General features: G+C 36.8%; 1 protein-coding gene across 3 annotated transcripts in view; it reads left to right on the forward strand.

Annotated features, from left to right (window-relative positions):
- snap91a (synaptosome associated protein 91a) overlaps window positions 1-20,908 on the forward strand; it is a 48,407-nt gene extending 27,499 nt beyond the window's left edge. The window contains exons 9-28 of one of the 3 annotated variants that reach the window (XM_084088515.1): window positions 1,713-1,774; window positions 2,589-2,601; window positions 3,202-3,323; window positions 3,414-3,496; window positions 4,042-4,056; window positions 4,574-4,705; window positions 7,701-7,781; window positions 9,626-9,856; window positions 11,384-11,464; window positions 11,722-11,790; window positions 12,039-12,155; window positions 12,696-12,767; window positions 15,114-15,296; window positions 17,455-17,691; window positions 17,783-17,807; window positions 18,077-18,170; window positions 18,244-18,330; window positions 18,430-18,537; window positions 19,184-19,278; window positions 19,365-20,908. In XM_084088515.1, coding sequence (XP_083944641.1) covers window positions 1,713-1,774; window positions 2,589-2,601; window positions 3,202-3,323; window positions 3,414-3,496; window positions 4,042-4,056; window positions 4,574-4,705; window positions 7,701-7,781; window positions 9,626-9,856; window positions 11,384-11,464; window positions 11,722-11,790; window positions 12,039-12,155; window positions 12,696-12,767; window positions 15,114-15,296; window positions 17,455-17,691; window positions 17,783-17,807; window positions 18,077-18,170; window positions 18,244-18,330; window positions 18,430-18,537; window positions 19,184-19,270 — 1,899 coding nt within the window. In that variant the 3' untranslated portion in view covers window positions 19,271-19,278; window positions 19,365-20,908. The remainder of the gene's footprint in view (window positions 1-1,712; window positions 1,775-2,588; window positions 2,602-3,201; window positions 3,324-3,413; window positions 3,497-4,041; window positions 4,057-4,573; window positions 4,706-7,700; window positions 7,782-9,625; window positions 9,857-11,383; window positions 11,465-11,721; window positions 11,791-12,038; window positions 12,156-12,695; window positions 12,768-15,113; window positions 15,297-17,454; window positions 17,692-17,782; window positions 17,808-18,076; window positions 18,171-18,243; window positions 18,331-18,429; window positions 18,538-19,183; window positions 19,279-19,364) is intronic. The other 2 variants (XM_084088516.1, XM_084088517.1) reach the window with 2 other exon arrangements.
- Window positions 20,909-21,189: the final 281 nt, after the last annotated feature.

Genomic DNA, 21,189 nt, shown 5'->3' on the forward strand with positions numbered 1-21,189 from the left:
TCATGTATATTAATTACACTTCGGAATACTCTATTCTGATTGGTCAAATGGCATCTAGCTGTCATATGTGGTGCTGTAAAACAGGTTAATTTACTTCTTAATTTACTACTTTATAAGAAATAATATGTTTAGATAAGTTGTCCGAGTGAGTGCTATTGGTTCATTATGATTAGCCGTGTTTCCATCCACCTATTTTATTCCGAATTTTGGGAAATTTCTTAAAAAACGGTGGATGGAAATGCCGAGATGCGCTCAATTGAGGTGGATATTTTTTTTATCCGACAAGAAGACCTGCACATAAACTACGATGGAAATATTTTCTGAAACTCAACAAAAAACTCACTCGACTTTGCGTCGACAGTGGATGAGATCGAATAACTGGACTAACCAACGGACCAATTTCATTGCACAGCATCTCAAATGTTGGTTTGGTCATTCTGAAATTCCTAAGCCAAAGTCTGTCATCAGAATGATTTGGTATTTGTATAATGACCACCCAGAACTGTCTCACAGGATTGCGTTTCGAACACCAGGCTTCCTCCTCTGAACGCAAAATAACATGACAGCATTTATTACGTTTTGTCTGTGCTCTCTGAAAATCGCAAATCTTTTATGATGTATGAAAAAAGAGCCTCAGGGAAGCCTCCGACTGCAGAAACTTCCATTTTAAGTTCCCAGGAAGTGACGATTTTGTTCTCCTGACCACCTGGGATGGAAACAGTGCTTTATTCGCAATGCTTTATGTGATCCAATTTTGAGTCCAGTTTTGCGCACAAGTTAAATTTGCTACTTTGGATGGAAATATAGCTATTGTAATATTTTTCTGTGTGTTTTACCATTCTGATTGCTGTTTATGCATCAAATACAGTAATACATTTGTTGTTAATTTGCATTATTATTATTTTGTACAGGCATTACAAAATGATGTATTATGTGAACAGCTACAGACATACAGCAGGGTCACCAGATCTGACAAGGCATCCCACTCTATCTGTACATGATAGGTAGTTGAATATATGATACTAATGATGGTATTTTTCCAGGCCTGATCAAACAATATTTAATTATCAAGATTTGAGAATTGTAAAGGGTTTGTGGCATTAGATGTCATGTATGTAAGTTAGATGTGTGTATCTTGACTAGACCTAGACAATCGATAGATGCTCTGTGGTATTATGGCCCATATCATATTACCCTAGACCCAAGGCTTTTTATTTAGCTCTTATTCATGAATTAACCCCAAAAATGGACCAGATTATATATTATTTTAATATATATGATTTGTTTGGCCTATTTAGCTGTAACTGCATGACATTTTTACCCATGAGATACACCCACCTGCGATTATGTGGCATGTCTAACCAATAATGTGCTCTGAATGTCTCTGTTATGCCTGAATGCATGAGTGAGCATGGTGCAGTGCATTGTGGGCCCCACTGGGACCATGAACTAAAGCATTGTGTTCTGTATCCAAACCAGAGGGGAGAATTCTTTACTTAATTAAGTCTATTAACTTATATAAATGTATACATTTATTGTGTTACAGTATAAACTATAATTATATAAGTTATAGTCATTTTCTAGTATATTTTGTCCTCTGCTTGTCTTCATTCACTGTTAGCAGCTTGACTTTGTCTTTTTGTGTTATGTAGTCTGAATGATTGTGTCTTTGGTGGTAGGTCACTTTAATGCATTGTTTTGTGGCTTTGTAGGCCCCTGAGAGTCTTCTGGAATCTCTGGAGACACATCTCAACACACTCGAGGGGAAGAAAGTGTAAGTGCTTAAAGTCTTCTGAATAATATGAAGCAATGAAACAAAAGAAGTCTATCTTTATCTCGAATGTATGAAGCTTTTCTACTGCTGATAAAATCGATACTTTTATTACAAACAGTAATACTGTCCCTCCTTTCCTTGTGTTAACAGTGATGAGTGAGTATTTCTACAGAATGTTTGCCAGAATTCACTTGTACCGTAAACATAATTATATTTTTGTACTGTAATGGTGATGTTGTCGTCATTGTGGTGTTCACAGTTCTATAGACTGATGGTTGAACTTTAGTTTTAAGTTTCAGCATTTTAAAATGTTAAAGTTCCCTCTCTCTATAGAATTAATTATTTTTTTGCCCAGCAGAGCATTATAATTAAGTTCACTCTGTACAAGTTGAACCGGACTGAACTTAACAAACTAACAGTGCCAGCCTAGAATTGATCGATTGCTCAATATGAATTGATCGATTTTGTATTTGGTAGTCTTCATTTCAGTGTCATGCAACTTGTATCGTAAATGAATTCCCCCCCGTATTCCCCAGTGCATGCCAGCTGTTGATATTATATTAATTTAAAAGAAATATTATAATTTTTTAGGATTGTATAACTTGGATTTATTTTGGATTATGTTTCCTACAAAAAAAATCAAAATGAGTAGTAGGACAATAAGACCTGTCATTAATGCATAATGCCTGCTTGCTGTTTGAAATGATTCCTCATATCATGAATTATAATTCCATCATTTAACTTTTTGAGTATAATGTTTTGTCAAAGTTATTTCAAAAGCCATTCTCACATTATTTACGTTTCCTACCACTAGGTCACCTACTAAGGTGAGTAATGTGAAACTTTTTTACAATTGAGTTATGCAGTATTACACTATCGTTCAAAAGTTTAGAGTCAGTCTCTTATGCTAGCCAAGGCTGCATTTAATTGATTAAATACAGTAAAACAGTAATATTGTGAAATATTATTACAATTTAAATGAATCAAAACAATCTGTTTTCTATTTCTGTGATTTATTTCTGAGATTGAAAAGCTGAATTTTCAACAGCCTTTACTCCAGTCTTCTGTTTCACTAATTCTTATTATTATCAATGTAGAAAATGGTTGTGCTGCCTAATATTGTTGTGTAATCTGTGATACATGTTCTTTCACGATTCTGTGATGAAAAGAAAGTTCAAAAGAACAGTGTTTTTTTTAATGGAATTTTTTTTGGTAACAATGTAAAAGTCTTTACATTCATTTTTGATCAATTAAATCCATCGCTGCTGAGTAAAAAAATATTCATATCTTTTAAAAAAATCTTACTGACCCCAAACTTTTGAACAGTACTGTCTATAATTCTGTATAATACTATAAAATATTATAAGACATAATTCATATTACTGTATTTATTAAAATAAATGGTAAATCCAATGTTCCACATATAGAAAGGATCTCCAACAAATAATGGAACGCCTGCTGGTACCCCTGCCAAAACCGCTGATCCCCCTTCTGCAGCAGCCGCAGTAACTGACACCATTGCAGCAGCACCAGCTACAGCCACCATCAAGTAAGTTGTCTTATTATAATAAAACACAACCATCTGTGACATGACCTTACTGTATATGCATTACTCTCTCTTGTCTTTTTCTCTCTATAGTAGCGGCTTTAATGATCTTGTGGATTTTGATCTGTTGGCTCCAACCTCAGGGGCTTCGGCGGCTCCCACAGCATCATGGGGAGGTGAGCTGATGTCATTTCATTTTGCTGCTATAAATCATAATCACCAGCAATAACCACTGTACTGAAGTACTGAAAAAGTACTGAATGTACTTTTTATTACATTTTTTGATATTGTTTTATCAGGGCAGGTCAACTGATCACATTTCTGGTTAAAGTTGTGCAAAAATCTCCAGCATTTATTGTTACAGAGATTAAAGAACTGGAGGTTTAGGTTGTTATCGGTGTGTTCATCATTCATATCACCACTACTAGTTTGTCTATTGAGCTCCACTGCATGAACCATTTTCTACCTAAATTAGGCCAATTAGGGCAATATATATTGAGTGGGCATTCTAATGAGTTATAATGACAGACTAATTGGAAATGTCTTTCCCTTTCTGCTTTTCTACCCAAGCTTGTCAAGTCCCAGTTGTAAGCTGCAGTTTCTTTAGAAAGAAAAATTTGGGATCAGCTGATTCAAGGAGAGATCAAACATCTGTTTGCATCTAACATAATCTTCTTCTTTTCTTCCTCACTCATTTCCCTGTTTTTGGCTTTGGTGTCAGATCTGCTTGGTGAGGGTGAGTAGAGATGATTTTTAGATTGCATATACATACTGTAAGTGTTCTATCCAGGATCTGAGCCTTAAAATGTATCATACAAAAATCAACGTTATTTTATTTTATAAAAAAAAAAAAATCATTTCAAAATTTGAATGGTCATTGAAACGTTTATTTTATTTTATTTTCCTATAATAATTTAGCAACCTAATCATTACTCACCAAAGGATATTTTATTTAGAATTTTGTTTTAAAAAAGTAAAAAATAATAATAATTGAAAATCATTTCAAAATTTGAATGGGCAGGACACCCTTGCGTCTTGTCTACCAGGAACTTTCTGAACAAACTTTTTACTGTCCAAATCTGCATTCTTCTTTTTTGATCCAGCTGTAGCTTTATGAAGTCATTTTGCTAAAATCTCACCACAAAAAAAAAGCTTTCTTTCATCCTGCCTACATCCATTCCTTGCCTCTCTCTCCTCCTCTGTCTTTCTGAATGCCGTGGTTTGGTTGTGGCTTGGCTTTGGCGGGGTTCCAGACTCTCTTGCTGCCGCTAACTCTGAAGCGCCCCTCTCTGAGGCTGACTCTGCCGCAGCTTCTGCTACTGAACCAGCAGCTGCTGCCTCGCTGCCAGTGCCTGCCACCGTCTCAGACATGGATCTGTTTGGAGGTCAGTCAGGTCATTTCCAGGTTTAACTATCAGGGAAGAATATGAGTTCATCGGTTGTTTTGTGAATGGGTGCATGGATTGTTACTGGTACTGTTTGAAGTCACTCAGTTGACACATGACTGCTTTTCATGAAGGTACAGTAACTTGTCAATTACTTTATATTTAAGTAAATGCATTTTGCCATATTGGCAAACATAATTAGCAGTGTTTTTTATTCCTTTTCCAATATGTGGCCTGAAGTCACTATTGTGTAAGTAGAAGATAATTAGTTCACTGGACAATATTTATTCATTTAACAGATGCTTTTATTCAAATGAGAACAATATATGTAGATAGGATTAATCCAAGGGAGAAAAGAACAGAAGTTCTGTTAGGCCTACCAGCTGAGTTGATCCATTTGTTTAATGAAGCATACTGTATAGCTAAGGATTAGTTCACTTGAGATGAGATCGCTTACAGCAGACATTTCAGTACAGCCCTGATTATAAAAGGTCAACCGCAAATAAGAGACATCAAATCACCTTAAACTGTCAAATTTCATGCCATGCAAATGTTTAAGCCCAGGCCAGCTCAAGTTTAGCTCCACTTTACCAGCAGAAATGTGATATTAATGTTTTTAAATTTGGAGTAAACGAACCAATTACATTTTATACATACATTTTTCTAACATATAGGGTTGCCAACTTTTGTATATATATAAAAAAAAAAGTACTTAAAATGCATTTCAGATGCAATCACTTTGATTGCACTTGTTGTAAAAAAACGTGATGTCTAACGTATGTTTTTAAGGTTTTTAGTTTTAGTTTGTTATGATAAACTATAATAATGCTGCTATTAATGTCTATCAAAGTTTCATACAACATTACAGACATGTTGTACATGTTGTTAATTAATATAACTCAGTACTTAAATGTATAATCAAACCTTAAAATAAAGTGTAACCCAAAAGTCTTGAGTGGAATTAATGCAGTTCCTTCAACTGCAGGACGATTCTGTATTATATGGAAGTTGGCAACCCTACCAGTAACTGATACCTTGTTTCATACAAAGCTGTGCAGACTGTTGATTTGATATTCCTCAAATTAAATTACAGTTTTTCTCGATTGCTTAAACACATTTCTTGAAACTATGCCTCGTATTCTCAAAACTGTAAACACAAATCCATAACGTCTCACCCAATTCCCCAAACATCCTATTTTCAGGTCAAAATGAAGCTCTACACTCAAAACCATTCACTCTTGCTGAAAAACCAAACTTTGCCCTCAGACAGGACACACAAGCCCTCAAAATCACACACACTACAACATAGTCTAACACACTGGTGCAATAAATTCAAAACAACATTTCCAAAACTGGTAAGTTATGTTGCTTGTGGTCCCCCCCCCCCCCCCCCCACAAACCCTTTCACATGATGAACACAAAAGACACAACCAGTGGATGCATTGGCACATTTTTATTTTATTCATGTCACACAGTACAACACACACACAACAAAACAAAAACAAAAAAACTTTTTTTACCTTTTACTTTTTTTTTTATTCTGTCCTCTAAATTTTTTTTTATATTTACTTACAGTAAGATGTGTGTGACCAACATATGACAGTAAAAGAGCACACACAAACCATATTCTAATATGGAATTCGAATTGTATTGGAATGGTAAAGAGTGTTGGGACGTGACAGGAGGTTCTCCACTCAAGGATACAATATGATGAACACGTCTAAGGATGTTCCACATATGGTTGAAATACCATCATTGGCCTAGAAAGATAACATTCTGGGAGTCAAGACTATAAAGGAGAAAGGATGCCCTCCCTTCACTGTCACACTCTGCAGCCGCTCTGTGTGACTGTACGACTGCTGGCCTTTTCTTGCAAGAAAATACACCTCATCAAAGACTATTGGAAATGTTTGTCTCTTATTCAGTGATAGAATTTTGTTTGCCACCACACCTCCAGAAGGTTCTTGAGGCGACGGTAAAGCGACTCAAATTTGGCCTTACTCGTAGCTGAGCCTCCCTCATAGTCATACCATTGACTAAGACATGGGAAACTAGAGTGGCTTGAATTTCATCTGAGACTGCTCGTCTTCTTGTCCTTGCCCTTCCTCCTCCTCCTCCTCCTCCTCCTCCTCCTCCTCCTCCTCCTCCTCCTTATCCCTCTTCCTTCATGTCTTTCTGGATCTATTGTTCCAAAACGCAATAAACTGATTTGGGCCCTTTTATCTATCTAGTGAAGGTTCTGAGTAACGTGTGTTCAATTTTGACTCTTAGTGTTTCCACCTGGGTAATTGTGTGCTAACTGAGCTGAAGCTGTGCTGACTTGAATGAACAATATTGAATGCTAGTGCTTTCTAGATGACAACATGGTGTAGGCAATGAGAAATTAAGGGTTTTGTGTGTAGAGTTTTGCAGTGACAGTTCAACAAATCTGACTCATGTGTCAAAACAGGGAATAGTGTGTATAGTTTAGGGAAATGGGTGTGCTTTTTGATAAATGGCGTTAAGGTTTTGAAATTTTAGTTCAAAAGCCTGGTTATAGTGTTTAAGCAATCGAGAAAAACTGTAACAGTCGGCTTTAAAAAAAGAAAAAAAAAAGAAGCTTTTTTTCTCTTTAATAGTTAATAAATTAATTAATTTTTACCTGGTCATCACAATGAGTCGTGCAGGTTTTGATGGGGTTTGAAATATCAAATTCCACAATGCTCATCACCGCCTTGGCTTTAGTTAACTGAAGCAATGCTGTCACATCCAACACGTTTTACTCACTTGTTGGTCCTGACGGCATTGACTGGATGTTTCACGCAGGCTGACTCATTTCCCTCAGTGTGTGTGTGTGGACACACTGAATTAAACTGTATACAGCCCAGACTGGTCTATTTTACTGCCATTTGGGTTGTATAGAGTGTTTCTGTTCACTTACAGAAGTCTCTTTCTATCGCCTCTTCATCCCCGTGTCTTTTTCTCTGTTGGGTTTTGTTGGTTTGGTTCGGCCCAGATGCGTTTGCGCCCTCCCCAGGTGATGGTCCGAGCGAGGGTGTGGCCCCAGCAGCTGCTGCCGATGCATGTGCCGGATCTGGTGGGTGTTCATCCATACACAGGATCCTTTAGCACCCTGCTCTTTATTTGTGTGTGTGTGTGTGTGTGTGTGTATTGATATAAATAGGTTTGTGTGTAATATGGTCGCGTGCTTGAATGGAAACCTGAAGTTCAACAACCGCTATGGTCAGCAGTCTGTGTGTGTGCGAGAGAGAGTGCATGCAGTGCGATTTTTGTTTGCATTGTTTCGGTTTTTAACCCTGCTTTTGCCCACACGATACAGCAAAATAATTGTGTCCATGACCTGCCTGAGCACATACACCATTCTCTGCAGGCACAATTAATAATATCTCTCCTTACATTACAAAAAAATAATTTTTGATCATTATTTTGTTCTTGTTTTACAGTAAAAATATGTACACATCCTTAAAACATTAAAAGCAAAATTAATTTTGTTTTAAGGATGTTTAGATGTTTTGAAAACAAAACAAAATCCTTAAGATGATGATTGAAAATTATTTTTGCCTTAACTTTCTGCACAAAGACTCAAAAAAAGACTTTTTTCAAGATTTACGCATTTCAATTAATAGTAAAATAGTAAAATTCCATCAAATTGAATTGAATAATCCTTACATATTTTAATATTATAATCCTTACATATTTTTTACATAAGGATTATTCAATTCAATTTGATGAACTTTTACTATTAATTGAAAAAAAAGGCTTATAATTTTTGAGTGCTATGTTAACTTTACTAATAATTTTCCTTCTAGCTTATATTTTCAGTATCAGTGATTCATTTTAACAACCTAAACTTTTAATTTCATGAAGTTTGAAGAGCAAAAGCTTAGTGGTTGTATTTACATAATGCAGCTGCGGTGTCATAGAACATGAACAGAGTTACTCTATATTTACCTTACTTTATATTTGCTTTTATTGTAACTTAGGGTTACACTTTATTTCAATAGTCCACTTTAGACATTCTACTACTTTGCAACTACATGTCAACTAAGTTTCATTAGAGTATTAGTAGACTGTTAGGTTAGGGTTAATAAGTTGACATGTACATGCAAAGTTACTTAGTCAGTAGAATGTCTGTTCTCTGTTGGAGGATCATCGACCATTAAAACAGAACATTGGTTATTGTGTTTTTGTAACATAAGTCCACTGAAGGCAAGTTGAATGCGAACCCATATGCAGTTTATTGAAACAGAATACAAACCAAACAAAACCATGACATGCACTAGAGACTTGAGCATAGACCTGACCTGACAAAACTCACCAACAATGGTTACATGAACAAACAAAGAGACAATAGAAACGTGAGGTCTATATATACTCAAAGACTAATGACTAAACAAGACACACCTGAAAGTAATCAACCAATAAACCAATGACAAACAGAACTGAGAAACGCATGACCAAAACAACCAATCAGAACATGACACATTGCAGAATCACATAGCCATTGAGTGAACATCGCTTATACACTCGCTATTGTGGTGCATTATGGGATTGAATGAGTGCACTTGATAATGTCCACTATGGTTTCGGACACCACTACAAATGGCTGTCCACTCAAATAGTGCCCTATTTAAGGGTATTGGGGGCGATTTAAACTACAAAATAAAAGACAAGAAAACATAAACGTGAACCAAAACAGTTTTTAACTACATTTTAATTAGTCTGGTGGTTGCAGTACTGAGGTTAATGGTGTCTTAGAGTGTGCTTTTTAAGGTAAAATCCCATCTCCTCTCTCTCTCTTCGTGACTTCAGTGCTGCTGAAGTTATGAGCTCTCAGTGTGTTTCTTTTTCATTTGCAGTGTTTGTTATGTAACAAACCTTCCCCACTCCATTTTCACCCCCCACCCCTCCCTAATAAAGACCCCTGGGCCACATCCGAGGGGAGCTCAAGCATTGCCCCAGAGTTGGATCTCTTTGCCATGAAGCCAGTAGAGAGTATCGCTGCCGCAGCGTCCCCTACCAGCGCCGAGCCGAGCATCTCACCAACAGCGGCCCCTGCTGTCCCCTCTCCTCCACCCGCTACTGCCACCACCACCACCGCATCTGCTACAACTGAGCCTGTGGCTCCGCCAACACTAGACCTGTTTAGTGGTAATATTTCTGCTGTAGTTCTGCCTCTGTCTTGCTTTACTCTGCATTATGACAATATTAACTTGCTACGCTAGTTCCCCAACATTATTAAGATTCTCTTTGTTTGATTTCTCTCATTTAGATTTCTATTTTATTTTTTGGTCATTCTGGTTTGTGAATCATGACCTTAACCACCTTTTCAGTTCTTAGGAATAAACAATAGTTTGAAATATAAATATAAACATACACTTCTGTCACTACTGCTATTCAGCAAAGATGCATTTAATTGATCAAAAGTCACAATAAAGACATTTATAATGTGACAAAAGATTTCTATTTCTAATAAATGCTGTTCTGTTGAACTTTATATCAAAGAATACAAAAAGATCTATCACGGTTTCTACGAAAATATTAAGCAGCACAACTTTTTTTTAACATTGATAATAATAAGAAATGTTTCTTGAACACCAAATCATCATATTTGAATGATTTCTGAAGGATCATGTGACACTGAAGACTGGCTTAATGATGCTGGAAATTCAGCTTTGCCATCACAGCAATAAATTACAAATATAATCAAATATAAAGCACTTATTTTAAAATGTAATAATACTTCATAATATCACTGTTTTTACTATTTTTGATCATATAAATGCAGCCTTGGTGAGCATAAGAAACTTCTTTTTAAAAATCTTACCGAACCCAAACCTTTGAACATAGTGTAAATATTAAATATTTCTAAAATATAATACTATTGCTATAATTGTAAAAATCAATTGATAGGTATAATATATATATATATATATATATATATATATATATATATATATATATATATATATATATATATATATATATATATATATATATATGAAGAGTTCAGATGCAAAAGCCTCTTAAGTGCCATCTGAAATTTTCTTCTAGAATGATAATTTTTATCAAGCTTGTATATTTAAATTCAGTAATTTCACTTAAATGGCAATGAAAATTACCTATTAATTGTCATTTAAGTGAAATTACTGAACTTAAATATACGAGCTTCATAAAAATGATCATTCTATAAGAAAATTTCAGATGGCACTTAGAGGCTTTTGCATCTGAACTCTTCATATATATATATCTACTGTATATAAATAATTGTAATCAAGAGGGGTGGTCAATGCCACTGATTCACGTTTGGCCTCTAAAATCGCACTGCAATCTGACAAAACCAGGATTTGCAGTGACCACATTTGTCCTGCAATCATTTTCTGGCTTTTTGACCATAATCTGAATGCTGCAGTTTGCATTGACATTTGCAGACTTGATTAAATTGTCTTTTGTGCTACTTGTTCAGTGATTATGGAAAAAAGCAAGCAAAGCAAAATGTTTTCTCGTCTAAATGGCGATTTCTCTCTCTCTCTCTCTCTCTCTCTCTCTCTCGCTCTCTCTCTCTCTCTCTCTCTCTCTCTCTCTCTCTCTCTCTCTCTCTCTCTCTCTCCCTTACTTAAAGCTGTCATGTTATGCACTGACTAGAAGCGTAATGCAAATGTGTGTCCTTGTTTATAGATATGTTTGATTCAATGCCTGAGCAAAGCTCCTCCTCAGAGCCCAAAGCAACCACTCCTAGCGTAGACCTATTTGGTGCAGGTACAGGAGTTGATTCCCATACTTCTATTGAACGTCTCGTCTCGTCTTGTCTCTTCTAGTCTCACCTTTCTTCTTTCTCATCTGTTTTTTTGCCCACACCGTCTTGGTTTGTCCTCATAGTGGAACGTGGACTTGTGCATGTTTGCACCCTCAAAAGCACGACTCTGTGTTATTTACGTGCTTCTGCTCCTTATTGATTTCTCTTCTCTTACATTTCATCCTCCACTTCCTCTTTCTGCTTTGGCTTGGTCTGGAAGATCTTCCCGCTGTGTCACGCGGGCCCTCACCTTTGCCTGAGGCCAGTGTGACTGGTGATCTCTTGTCTGGTGAGTGTATGAGGCTTATCTTGCTAAACCTAGCATGTTCCACAAAAGAATGGAAGTCATGCAGGTTTAACATGACAAGAGGGTGAGTAAATGATGACAGAATCTTCATTTTTGAGTGAATTATCCCTTTAATTTAATGCTGTATTTGGTTAATGTTCTTCAATGCACTTCTACTTTCACTATACCTCACAGTAACACTTTAAACTGCTAGTATTATTTTCAACGGTGTCTCTCTCTTTCTCATATAGACTCATTTGTTGCTCCAGCTGTTGCTCCAGTGGCTCCTACACGTGGTGCTCCAGCTGCTCCAGCTGCTCCTGTCTCTCCTCCTAAAGCTGAGCCTGGACCTGTGCTGGATCTCCTTGGTGTGTCCCCTAATCTCTCTCATAAAAAACACCTAGAAGACCAGAGGAAGTGCTTAAATATTGAGATATTCATATTCAAAGGCTTCCACTGCAGTGTAACCCAGAGAATTATGATCTGGTTTTTACATCTGACTACACAACGTTGGTGCTGAGCTTGTTCAAGTTTAATTTGATAGCATAGACATTTAAATTTATGAACTGGTAAGTATACACCAGCTGTTTCATGACCCAGTTTTTCAGTTATAGAGGGTACTTTTGTCAGTGTCTGTTAAGTGAGCAGATGATGAGAGATGAGAAGAGAGACGTTTGTTTGAGTATAGTGTATTTGCATGCTGTGCCGTATACATTGTAAGTGTGGAAAGATACAGGGAATGCACATCCATGTGTCAGTGTTGTTACGGTGTGATTCTGTGTGGGCCTGTTGTATGATCTCGGCTCACTCTCTCCATCTGCCCCTCTCTCAGTGTGTATGCAGCTTTAAGGCTGACTAATGCTTCTCCTCCTTCATGCTGCGCTGTGGGACGTCTGTCTCTGGAACAGACACATTTGGAGACACTACTGGAGATTCCCAGTCCGCTGCTCCCGGAGCACCATCCTGTGACCTGCTTGGAGGTATGGTCACAAATCTTGATTGGGAAAACTCTCATTTTTAATTGATGATGAAACAGAGAAGCTAGAACAAGCACTGCTGAAGTGCTGTTCTATTTATGTTATGTAGTTAATGCCTAATAAATAATAAATAAAATAAAAAATAATAAAAATAAATAAATGATAGTAATTAATAATTTAATTACAATCATAATAATAATATATTATAATATATATATATATATAATGCTAAGATTCAATATTTTTCTATAAAGTAATGCTAGCAGATTAATTAATGTTACTTTTTCAGTAAAATTTTAAGCGTAAATTGTTATGCTGATAATATAATTTGAAATAAAATTTTGTATTAAATTAGAATAATAATAAAAAGAATCTCATCTCAGCAGTGTTGTTATTAACTAAACTATTCAAAAAATGTTTTTGCTAATTGAAATAAAGCTAAATATATATATATAAAAAGTTTTATTTAAAATGTTGCTTAAAAGTGCTTTTGGAATTTGTATTAGTTTATATATATATATATATATATATATATTTATATATATATTTTTTGCTTTATGCATATATATATATGCACAGTGTGCGTGTGTGTGTGTGTGTATATACTGTATATATATATACAGTGAGGAAAATAAGTATTTGAACACCCTGCTATTTTGCGAGTTCTCCCACTTGGAAATCATGGAGGGGTCTGAAATTGTCATCGTAGGTGCATGTCCACTGTGAGATACATAATCTAAAAAAAAATCCAGAAATCACAATGTATGATTTTTTAACTATTTATCTGTATGATACAGCTGCAAATAAGTATTTGAACACCTGAGAAAATCAATGTTAATATTTGGTACAGTAGCCTTTGTTTGCAATTACAGCGGTCAAACGTTTCCTGTAGTTTTTCACCAGGTTTGCACACACTGCAGGAGGGATTTTGGCCCACTCCTCCACACAGATCTTCTCTAGATCAGTCAGGTTTCTGGGCTGTCGCTGAGAAACACGGAGTTTGAGCTCCCTCCAAAGATTCTCTATTGGGTTTAGGTCTGGAGACTGGCTAGGCCACGCCAGAACCTTGATATGCTTCTTACAGAGCCACTCCTTGGTTATCCTGGCTGTGTGCTTCGGGTCATTGTCATGTTGGAAGACCCAGCCTCGACCCATCTTCAATGCTCTAACTGAGGGAAGGAGGTTGTTCCCCAAAATCTCGCAATACATGGCCCCGGTCATCCTCTCCTTAATACAGTGCAGTCGCCCTGTCCCATGTGCAGAAAAACACCCCCAAAGCATGATGCTACCACCCCCATGCTTCACAGTAGGGATGGTGTTCTTGGGATGGTACTCATCATTCTTCTTCCTCCAAACACGTTTAGTGGAATTATGACCAAAAAGTTCTATTTTGGTCTCATCTGACCACATGACTTTCTCCCATGACTCCTCTGGATCATCCAAATGGTCATTGGCAAACTTAAGACGGGCCTTGACATGTGCTGGTTTAAGCAGGGGAACCTTCCGTGCCATGCATGATTTCAAACCATGACGTCTTAGTGTATTACCAACAGTAACCTTGGAAACGGTGGTCCCAGCTCTTTTCAGGTCATTGACCAGCTCCTCCCGTGTAGTTCTGGGCTGATTTCTCACCTTTCTTAGGATCATTGAGACCCCACGAGGTGAGATCTTGCATGGAGCCCCAGTCCGAGGGAGATTGACAGTCATGTTTAGCTTCTTCTATTTTCTAATGATTGCTCCAACAGTGGACCTTTTTTCACCAAGCTGCTTGGCAATTTCCCCGTAGCCCTTTCCAGCCTTGTGGAAGTGTACAATTTTGTCTCTAGTGTCTTTGGACAGCTCTTTGGTCTTGGCCATGTTAGTAGTTGGATTCTTACTGATTGTATGGGGTGGACAGGTGTCTTTATGCAGCTAACGACCTCAAACAGGTGCATCTAATTTAGGATAATAAATGGAGTGGAGGTGGACATTTTAAAGGCAGACCAACAGGTCTTTGAGGGTCAGAATTCTAGCTGATAGACAGGTGTTCAAATACTTATTTGCAGCTGTATCATACAAATAAATAGTTAAAAAATCATATATTGTGATTTCTGGATTTTTTTTTCTCGATTATGTCTCTCACAGTGGACATGCACCTACGATGACAATTTCAGACCCCTCCATGATTTCCAAGTGGGAGAACTTGCAAAATAGCAGGGTGTTCAAATACTTATTTTCCTCACTGTATATATATATATATATATATATATATATATATATATTTAAAACAAATTCCAAAACCTTTTTTAAATTTAAATTTTAAAATTAAGTGCATTGTGGATTTGGCGTCTCACCCGTTGATGTCTGTAGGGTTGATTTCACCGGTCACCCTGACGGTTGCACCAACCCCAGCAGCAGTGCCAGCCTCAGCCCCAGCTGACCTGCTGGAGTCGGGTTTTGATGCCTTCGCCAGTTCGCCGGTGTCCTCCACACCAGCAGCGGCAGACAGCGCACTCGCCACCGCAGCAGCATCTGGTGGCTTTGATACGTCAGGTGAAAAATCATATTATATATGTTCCCCAGGTGTTTTGAACAGATTACTATACTCTCACATTAAACATTGATAATGACCCTTTTGCCAAAACTGTTTTTATTTTCTCTTGAACACAGCGTGGCGTTTTTCAAGCTTGCTTGCTTCTCAGCACACTTTCGTCTTGCATGAGCACTTCTGTATCTGCTGACTTAAATAATACAGAGAGGATGTGGCAGTGCTTATAAAATGCATTCTCCCTGTGCTTTTTCTCCTTTTTCATTTCTTCTTGTGTTCTGTCTATTCTTGCTCTCTTACTATAATACTGCTTTTCTCAACTGTATCATCTATCCCATTATTCTGTCATGTCTCTCTCTCTCTCTGCACTTCGTTTCTGATAACTCTCTCCTTGCACACTGATCTGGCTCATTGCTTGCTCCTGCTGTGCGATTGGTGAGTTGGTGAGAGAACGCAGGGCTTTGCGGCATGTATCGCTGGGAGGTTTGAATGTTCTCACGCTGTTTGTTCATCCACTGCACATGCACACCCTTTACCCTTTGAACTCTGTGCAGTTTTTCCCTGCTCGCCTATTTTACAGATCTTGAGCATTACTGCATCAGAATGAATTGCCTGCCTTAGTGTTGTTGGTACTGTACTGGAATACTTTTTCATAAAAGGTGCACTAAAATAATAATTTCAGCATATATTATTAGCTACTTTATAAATGTGTTGTGAATTCTTCATGCTTTTCTTGGTTGTACATTTTTAAGTATTTGTAAAAAGTGATATTTCTTCATTTCTTTAGATGCAAAAATTGCTGGAAGTCATTTTAAGCTATTAAAAAAAATACATGGTGCACCTTTAAAATTTTTGAAGACCCAAAACCTTAACTTTAAGGTTAAAGTTTTGGGTCATTGACTGGGAGGTGTATGATCCCCATCTGGTACAATTAGTTCTGCAGTGAGGATATTTTCTTTGGTGCCTGACATGATGCGTCCAACCATGTTGTAATGCAATGAAAATCCTGTTTATAAAGATGTTCTGATGTGTGTTGCCAGTTTTTGGTTTCCCAATGCATGTAGTTAACATCCCTGGATGCAATTTTTGAATATTTGAATATCTCAATTTTATTTTTGTTTTTTAAATATATATGCACTTTCGTTCAAAGGTTTGGGGTTAGACAGATTTTTATTTTTAAGAAATTCATACTTTTATTACACATTAAATTGACCAAAAGTGACAGTAAAGGCATTTATAATGATACAAAATATTTCTGTTTCAAATAAATGCTGTTCTTTTGAACTTTCTATTCATCAAAGAATCCCTCCAAAAAATGTATGGTTCCCATAAAAATCATTCATATTCAAATCAGCATAATCATTGTTATAATTGATTTCTGAAGGATCATGTGACACTGAAGACTGGAGTAATGATGCTGAAAATTCAGTTTTGCCATCACAGGAATAACACATTTTAAAATATATTAAAATTGAAAACAGTTCTTTTAAAGTGTAATAATATTTCACTTTTTATAACTGCTTTTACTGTATTCTTTATCAAATAAATCCATTCTTGGTGAGCATAAGAGACTAATGAAACATTTTTAAAAAATTAGGGCTGTCAAAAGATTAATCGCGATTAATCACATCCAAAATAAAAGTTTGTATTTAAATAATATATGTGTGTGTACTGTGTATAATTATTTTGTATATATAAATACACACACATGCATGTATATATTTAAGAAATATTTGCATACATATACTGTATATATTTATATATAATTTATATTATATATAAATATAATTTTTTTATATATAAATAACACATTTTTCTTAAATATATACATGCATGTGTGTGTATTTCTAGATACAAATTTAATTATACACAGTACACTCACATATATTATTTAAACACAAACTTTTATTTGGGATGCGATTAATCGCGATTAATCTTTTGACAGCCCTAAAAAAAATCTTACTGACCTTTTGAACGGTAGTGTATATTTTATTTTAATGTTGCTGTCTTTTGTTTTACTCCTGTTCTGTTACAGTACATCTGCCTTGGTATTATATGGGATTGCTGACAAGTTGCATATCCATGTATCCATATCCAATTCTAGGCTAAAATAGTCTCAATCCATGCTGGCTATATTAACCCACTCTTCTCTGTCAACGCCAGTGTTTGATGGATTAGGAGACCTTCTGATGCCAGCAATAACCCCTCAGAGCACAGGCGGGACCCCCATGGCTGCAACGAGCATGCCGTTGACACCTGGGATTGTGCCCACCGCTGGGCCGGCAATGGCTCCGGCCATGGCGCCTGCAATGGTACCGACAATGGCACCCATAGCAGCTGCCCAACCAATTAAACCTATCGGAGGAGACTTGGACACTTCACTCGCCAATCTGGTCGGAAGTATGTATGGAACAATTATGGACTGATTATGTAGGGGTCATTGTCCCCATGATGCCGACTCAAACCTATCTTGTTTCTTCCTCTCTTGTAGACTTGGGAGTGGGAAGCCAAAAGAAGTAAGTTCAGTGTCTGTTGCAGCGAGTCTCTATCTCCATGTTGTTTCAGAAACACCTATTAATCTTGTCACTTATCCGTAATGTCTATTCACGAGCATGATTTACTCAACCTGACCCGTATTGACAATTCATTTGGACTGTTATGGCAACTTGATTGATTCCCTCTCCATTGGAGCACAATTTAATCATGTTCACTTTGTGTGGCCCTAGAGCCGTGTTTATGAATGATTTGCACGTTATGTTGGCTGACAGCTATTTGTTTTGCACAGGGACAACCAGTGGAGTGAGAAGAAACTGACAGGAGGAGCGAACTGGACCCCTCACGTCGCCCCGAGTAGCTGGGGCACACCTGGCGCTCAGATGGTAGCGGCTGCTTCTTTCTTAAACACATTAAAATGTTTCTTGTATATCATATTTCTGTTCCGATTGTGTTTAGTCTGGCCCTGCCCCTGGAGCCACAGGAGCTGCCGCCCCGCCTGGAGCAATGGCACCACCCATGGGAGCACAGCCTGGCTTTGGCATGGTGAGAAGCCACTTTTTAAAATGTTAAAAGAAATCTCTGTATTTTGCACTTAGTGTATGCACTTACGGATGGTTATTTTACTTGTCATTTTTTACTCAGCCCCCAGCAGTTGGAGCTCCCATGATGCCCCAGTCTGTGATGATGGGTCAGCCCATGATGAGACCACCATTTACAGGGCCAGCAGCAACAGGAACACCCGGAGCACCAGTAAAGAACATACACAAAAAAGCACATGCAAACATTGTTACAGTCCACATGAAATGGAAATTGCAGTTGACATTTCTTCCCTATATATGCGAGTGAAACAACTTATCGAACAAGAAAGAAATGTAGGGGGCACTTGAGTTTGTCCATCGGGAATTGATTGGGTCATTGTGGTTTGAGCTCATGCGAGTGACGTGCACCAGTAAACACGTCATCAGAGAAGAGAAGAGGACGTTATTTTGATAAAAGATTAAAAGGGCATCAACGACAATGATGAAAAATGCTTTTTAGCAATGATGACAATTACTTTAGGAGATCAGGTTTTCAAAGAACAGTTCTCATATGTTAGTTTTATTAATATTTAAATTAATACATAATTGTTGGAACATTTGGTTTAATTTTGCACTTTGCATGTTATTTTTACTAACTAAAATGAATGATAGATTAAGACATAGACTGAAAGATATTTTCATCAAAAGTAAAAAAAAAGTATTTTGTGCTCACCAAGGCTGCATTCATTTGATCAAAAATACAGTAAAAACAGCAAAAATTGTGAAAAAACAATTACATTTACATTTGAAATGACTGACTGAATGAATGAAATTTTCATCAGCCATTACTCTTCCTCAAGCACCCTTTATTTCCTCAGTTGTCTCCAGGACCAGCTGCTCAGAGCCCCAAAAAACCTCCCACCAAGGACCCACTTGCAGATCTCAACATCAAGGACTTCTTATAATTTTCCAGGTATCATTATCTTACAAGTGACTTCTTAAATGAGGCTTTGGTGCCTCACTTAGTAACATGACATTTTCTCCATGCTCTATTTGCAGTATGTGTTTTCTCAAAGACTGAGCTCCAGTGAGAGAGGTCTGCTGTCTGTTTACACCTCCAGATGCCTGAGGAGCCTGCAGCTAGATATCCACTGACCCCGCCCCCCTCCCAGCCCAAACCCCGCCCACTCGGCCCCACCCAGCGTTCCTGTGTCATGTTGTAGCACAATCTGTGAAGTGAATCGTAGAGAAAAGAGAAAAATGAAGATGTGCTTATCTCAACGTTATCTTTGTTTTGAACGAAACAGAAAAAAATGATCTAAAAAAAAAAAAAAAAAAATGCACACAAATGAAAATTAAAGATTAAAAAAGATTCTTATGTATGTCAACTTTTTCCAGTGTTTAAGTCTGAAATGAATGATGTGTGTGTGTGTTGATCCCCTCAACTTTAATTCTGGTTCCTCTGGGACTTCCCTTTTGGGGTCAGAGGTCCTAAACAGGTTGTTCAAGTGCTTTCTGTTGTCTGTTAGTTTTGGAGCAGTGTGCAATGTATCATTTGCAGACGGTACTGTGTATATTATCCTCATTGATGAAAAGGTCTCTCCTCTGCTCAAATTTTTATCTGTGGACAACTTATTGATGTGTACCTGGTAATCGGATTAAAAGAAATGCTATTGTCATCTCCCATCATCGACTGACATGTTTGTTTACAAAATATAAATATATGAAATATAAATATACATGAGTTATGTATAAATTAATAGCATATCTGGGCTCCTCTATAACCTCTTGGTGATTACATGTAATTTTTGTATTTTAACTCATATTATTTTTCATATATATATTTTTTGATTCTTTGGTTTGAATTGTTTTAATTTAATAGTCAATGCGTTGTCAGTTCACTGTTTACACACTCTTTATGGATATCGCAAGAACCATGAGGTTAATCTTTATGGATAACCTCGGCAAATTTGGATAATTCCATTTAATCGCAGTGCTATAAATCTCAGATGATCTCTGAGAGAGGCCTTTTGCCTGTTGTAGTCAGTGGAATGCTGTGTTTGAGTCTCATAGTTACTTGTGCTTGTATGAAATCCAAACTGAAGCTGGTACATGTAGTGTTATTTTGTATAATTGTATAAGAACCCGTCCACATGTTTGGTTCTCAGTCTTACCCTCTCATATTACATTATGAACCCTGACCTTTGTTATACGTTAAACGGTTGATTCATGCTCCCTCTGTTGGTGAGTGGTGATACTGTAGTTTGCACATTAAAATGGACTGTGGAGGAGATAAGAGAATAATTGATAACATAGATAGTAGGGTGTAGGTTCATTAGCAGTGATAGACTCTTAGATCTTTGTCAAAGTTTTCAGGAGGTCACTGTTAAACAGTGTTACAGAAAGGTTTGACTGACAGCCCTGTATCACTTTCCCTGTTAGATCTTTCATGGAAATGACAAATGCGGATCTTTGGATCTCTCTTTTGCAATTCTCTGTTCCTTTGAAAGAAATTTTATTTTGATTTATTGATTCATATTTGACACCCCTACATAGTGCATGTAAGCCCTTTGAGATGCAATAAACTGATGGGAAGAATTGCCCACATGTGTCCCCATGTGTCTGTTTTCACGAGGAGAGCTCCATATAAAAAATATATGTTCCTGGTATATATATATATATATATATAAATAATTTAATGTATTTTTAATATAATACACCATTTAAAATAATAATAAATTATATATAAAATGAAATTTAAATGTTATATACCATTTTCTTATTATAAATATGTTTAAAAAAAGTTGAATAAAATTATAAGCAAACTTGGAAAAACAAAATGTTTGATTATGTAAGCTTGATGGAAAAAATGAACACACACACT

The sequence above is a fragment of the Abramis brama genome (assembly GCF_963993115.1).
Source record: "Abramis brama genome assembly, chromosome: 17".
Classification (NCBI taxonomy): Eukaryota; Metazoa; Chordata; class Actinopteri; order Cypriniformes; family Leuciscidae; genus Abramis; species Abramis brama.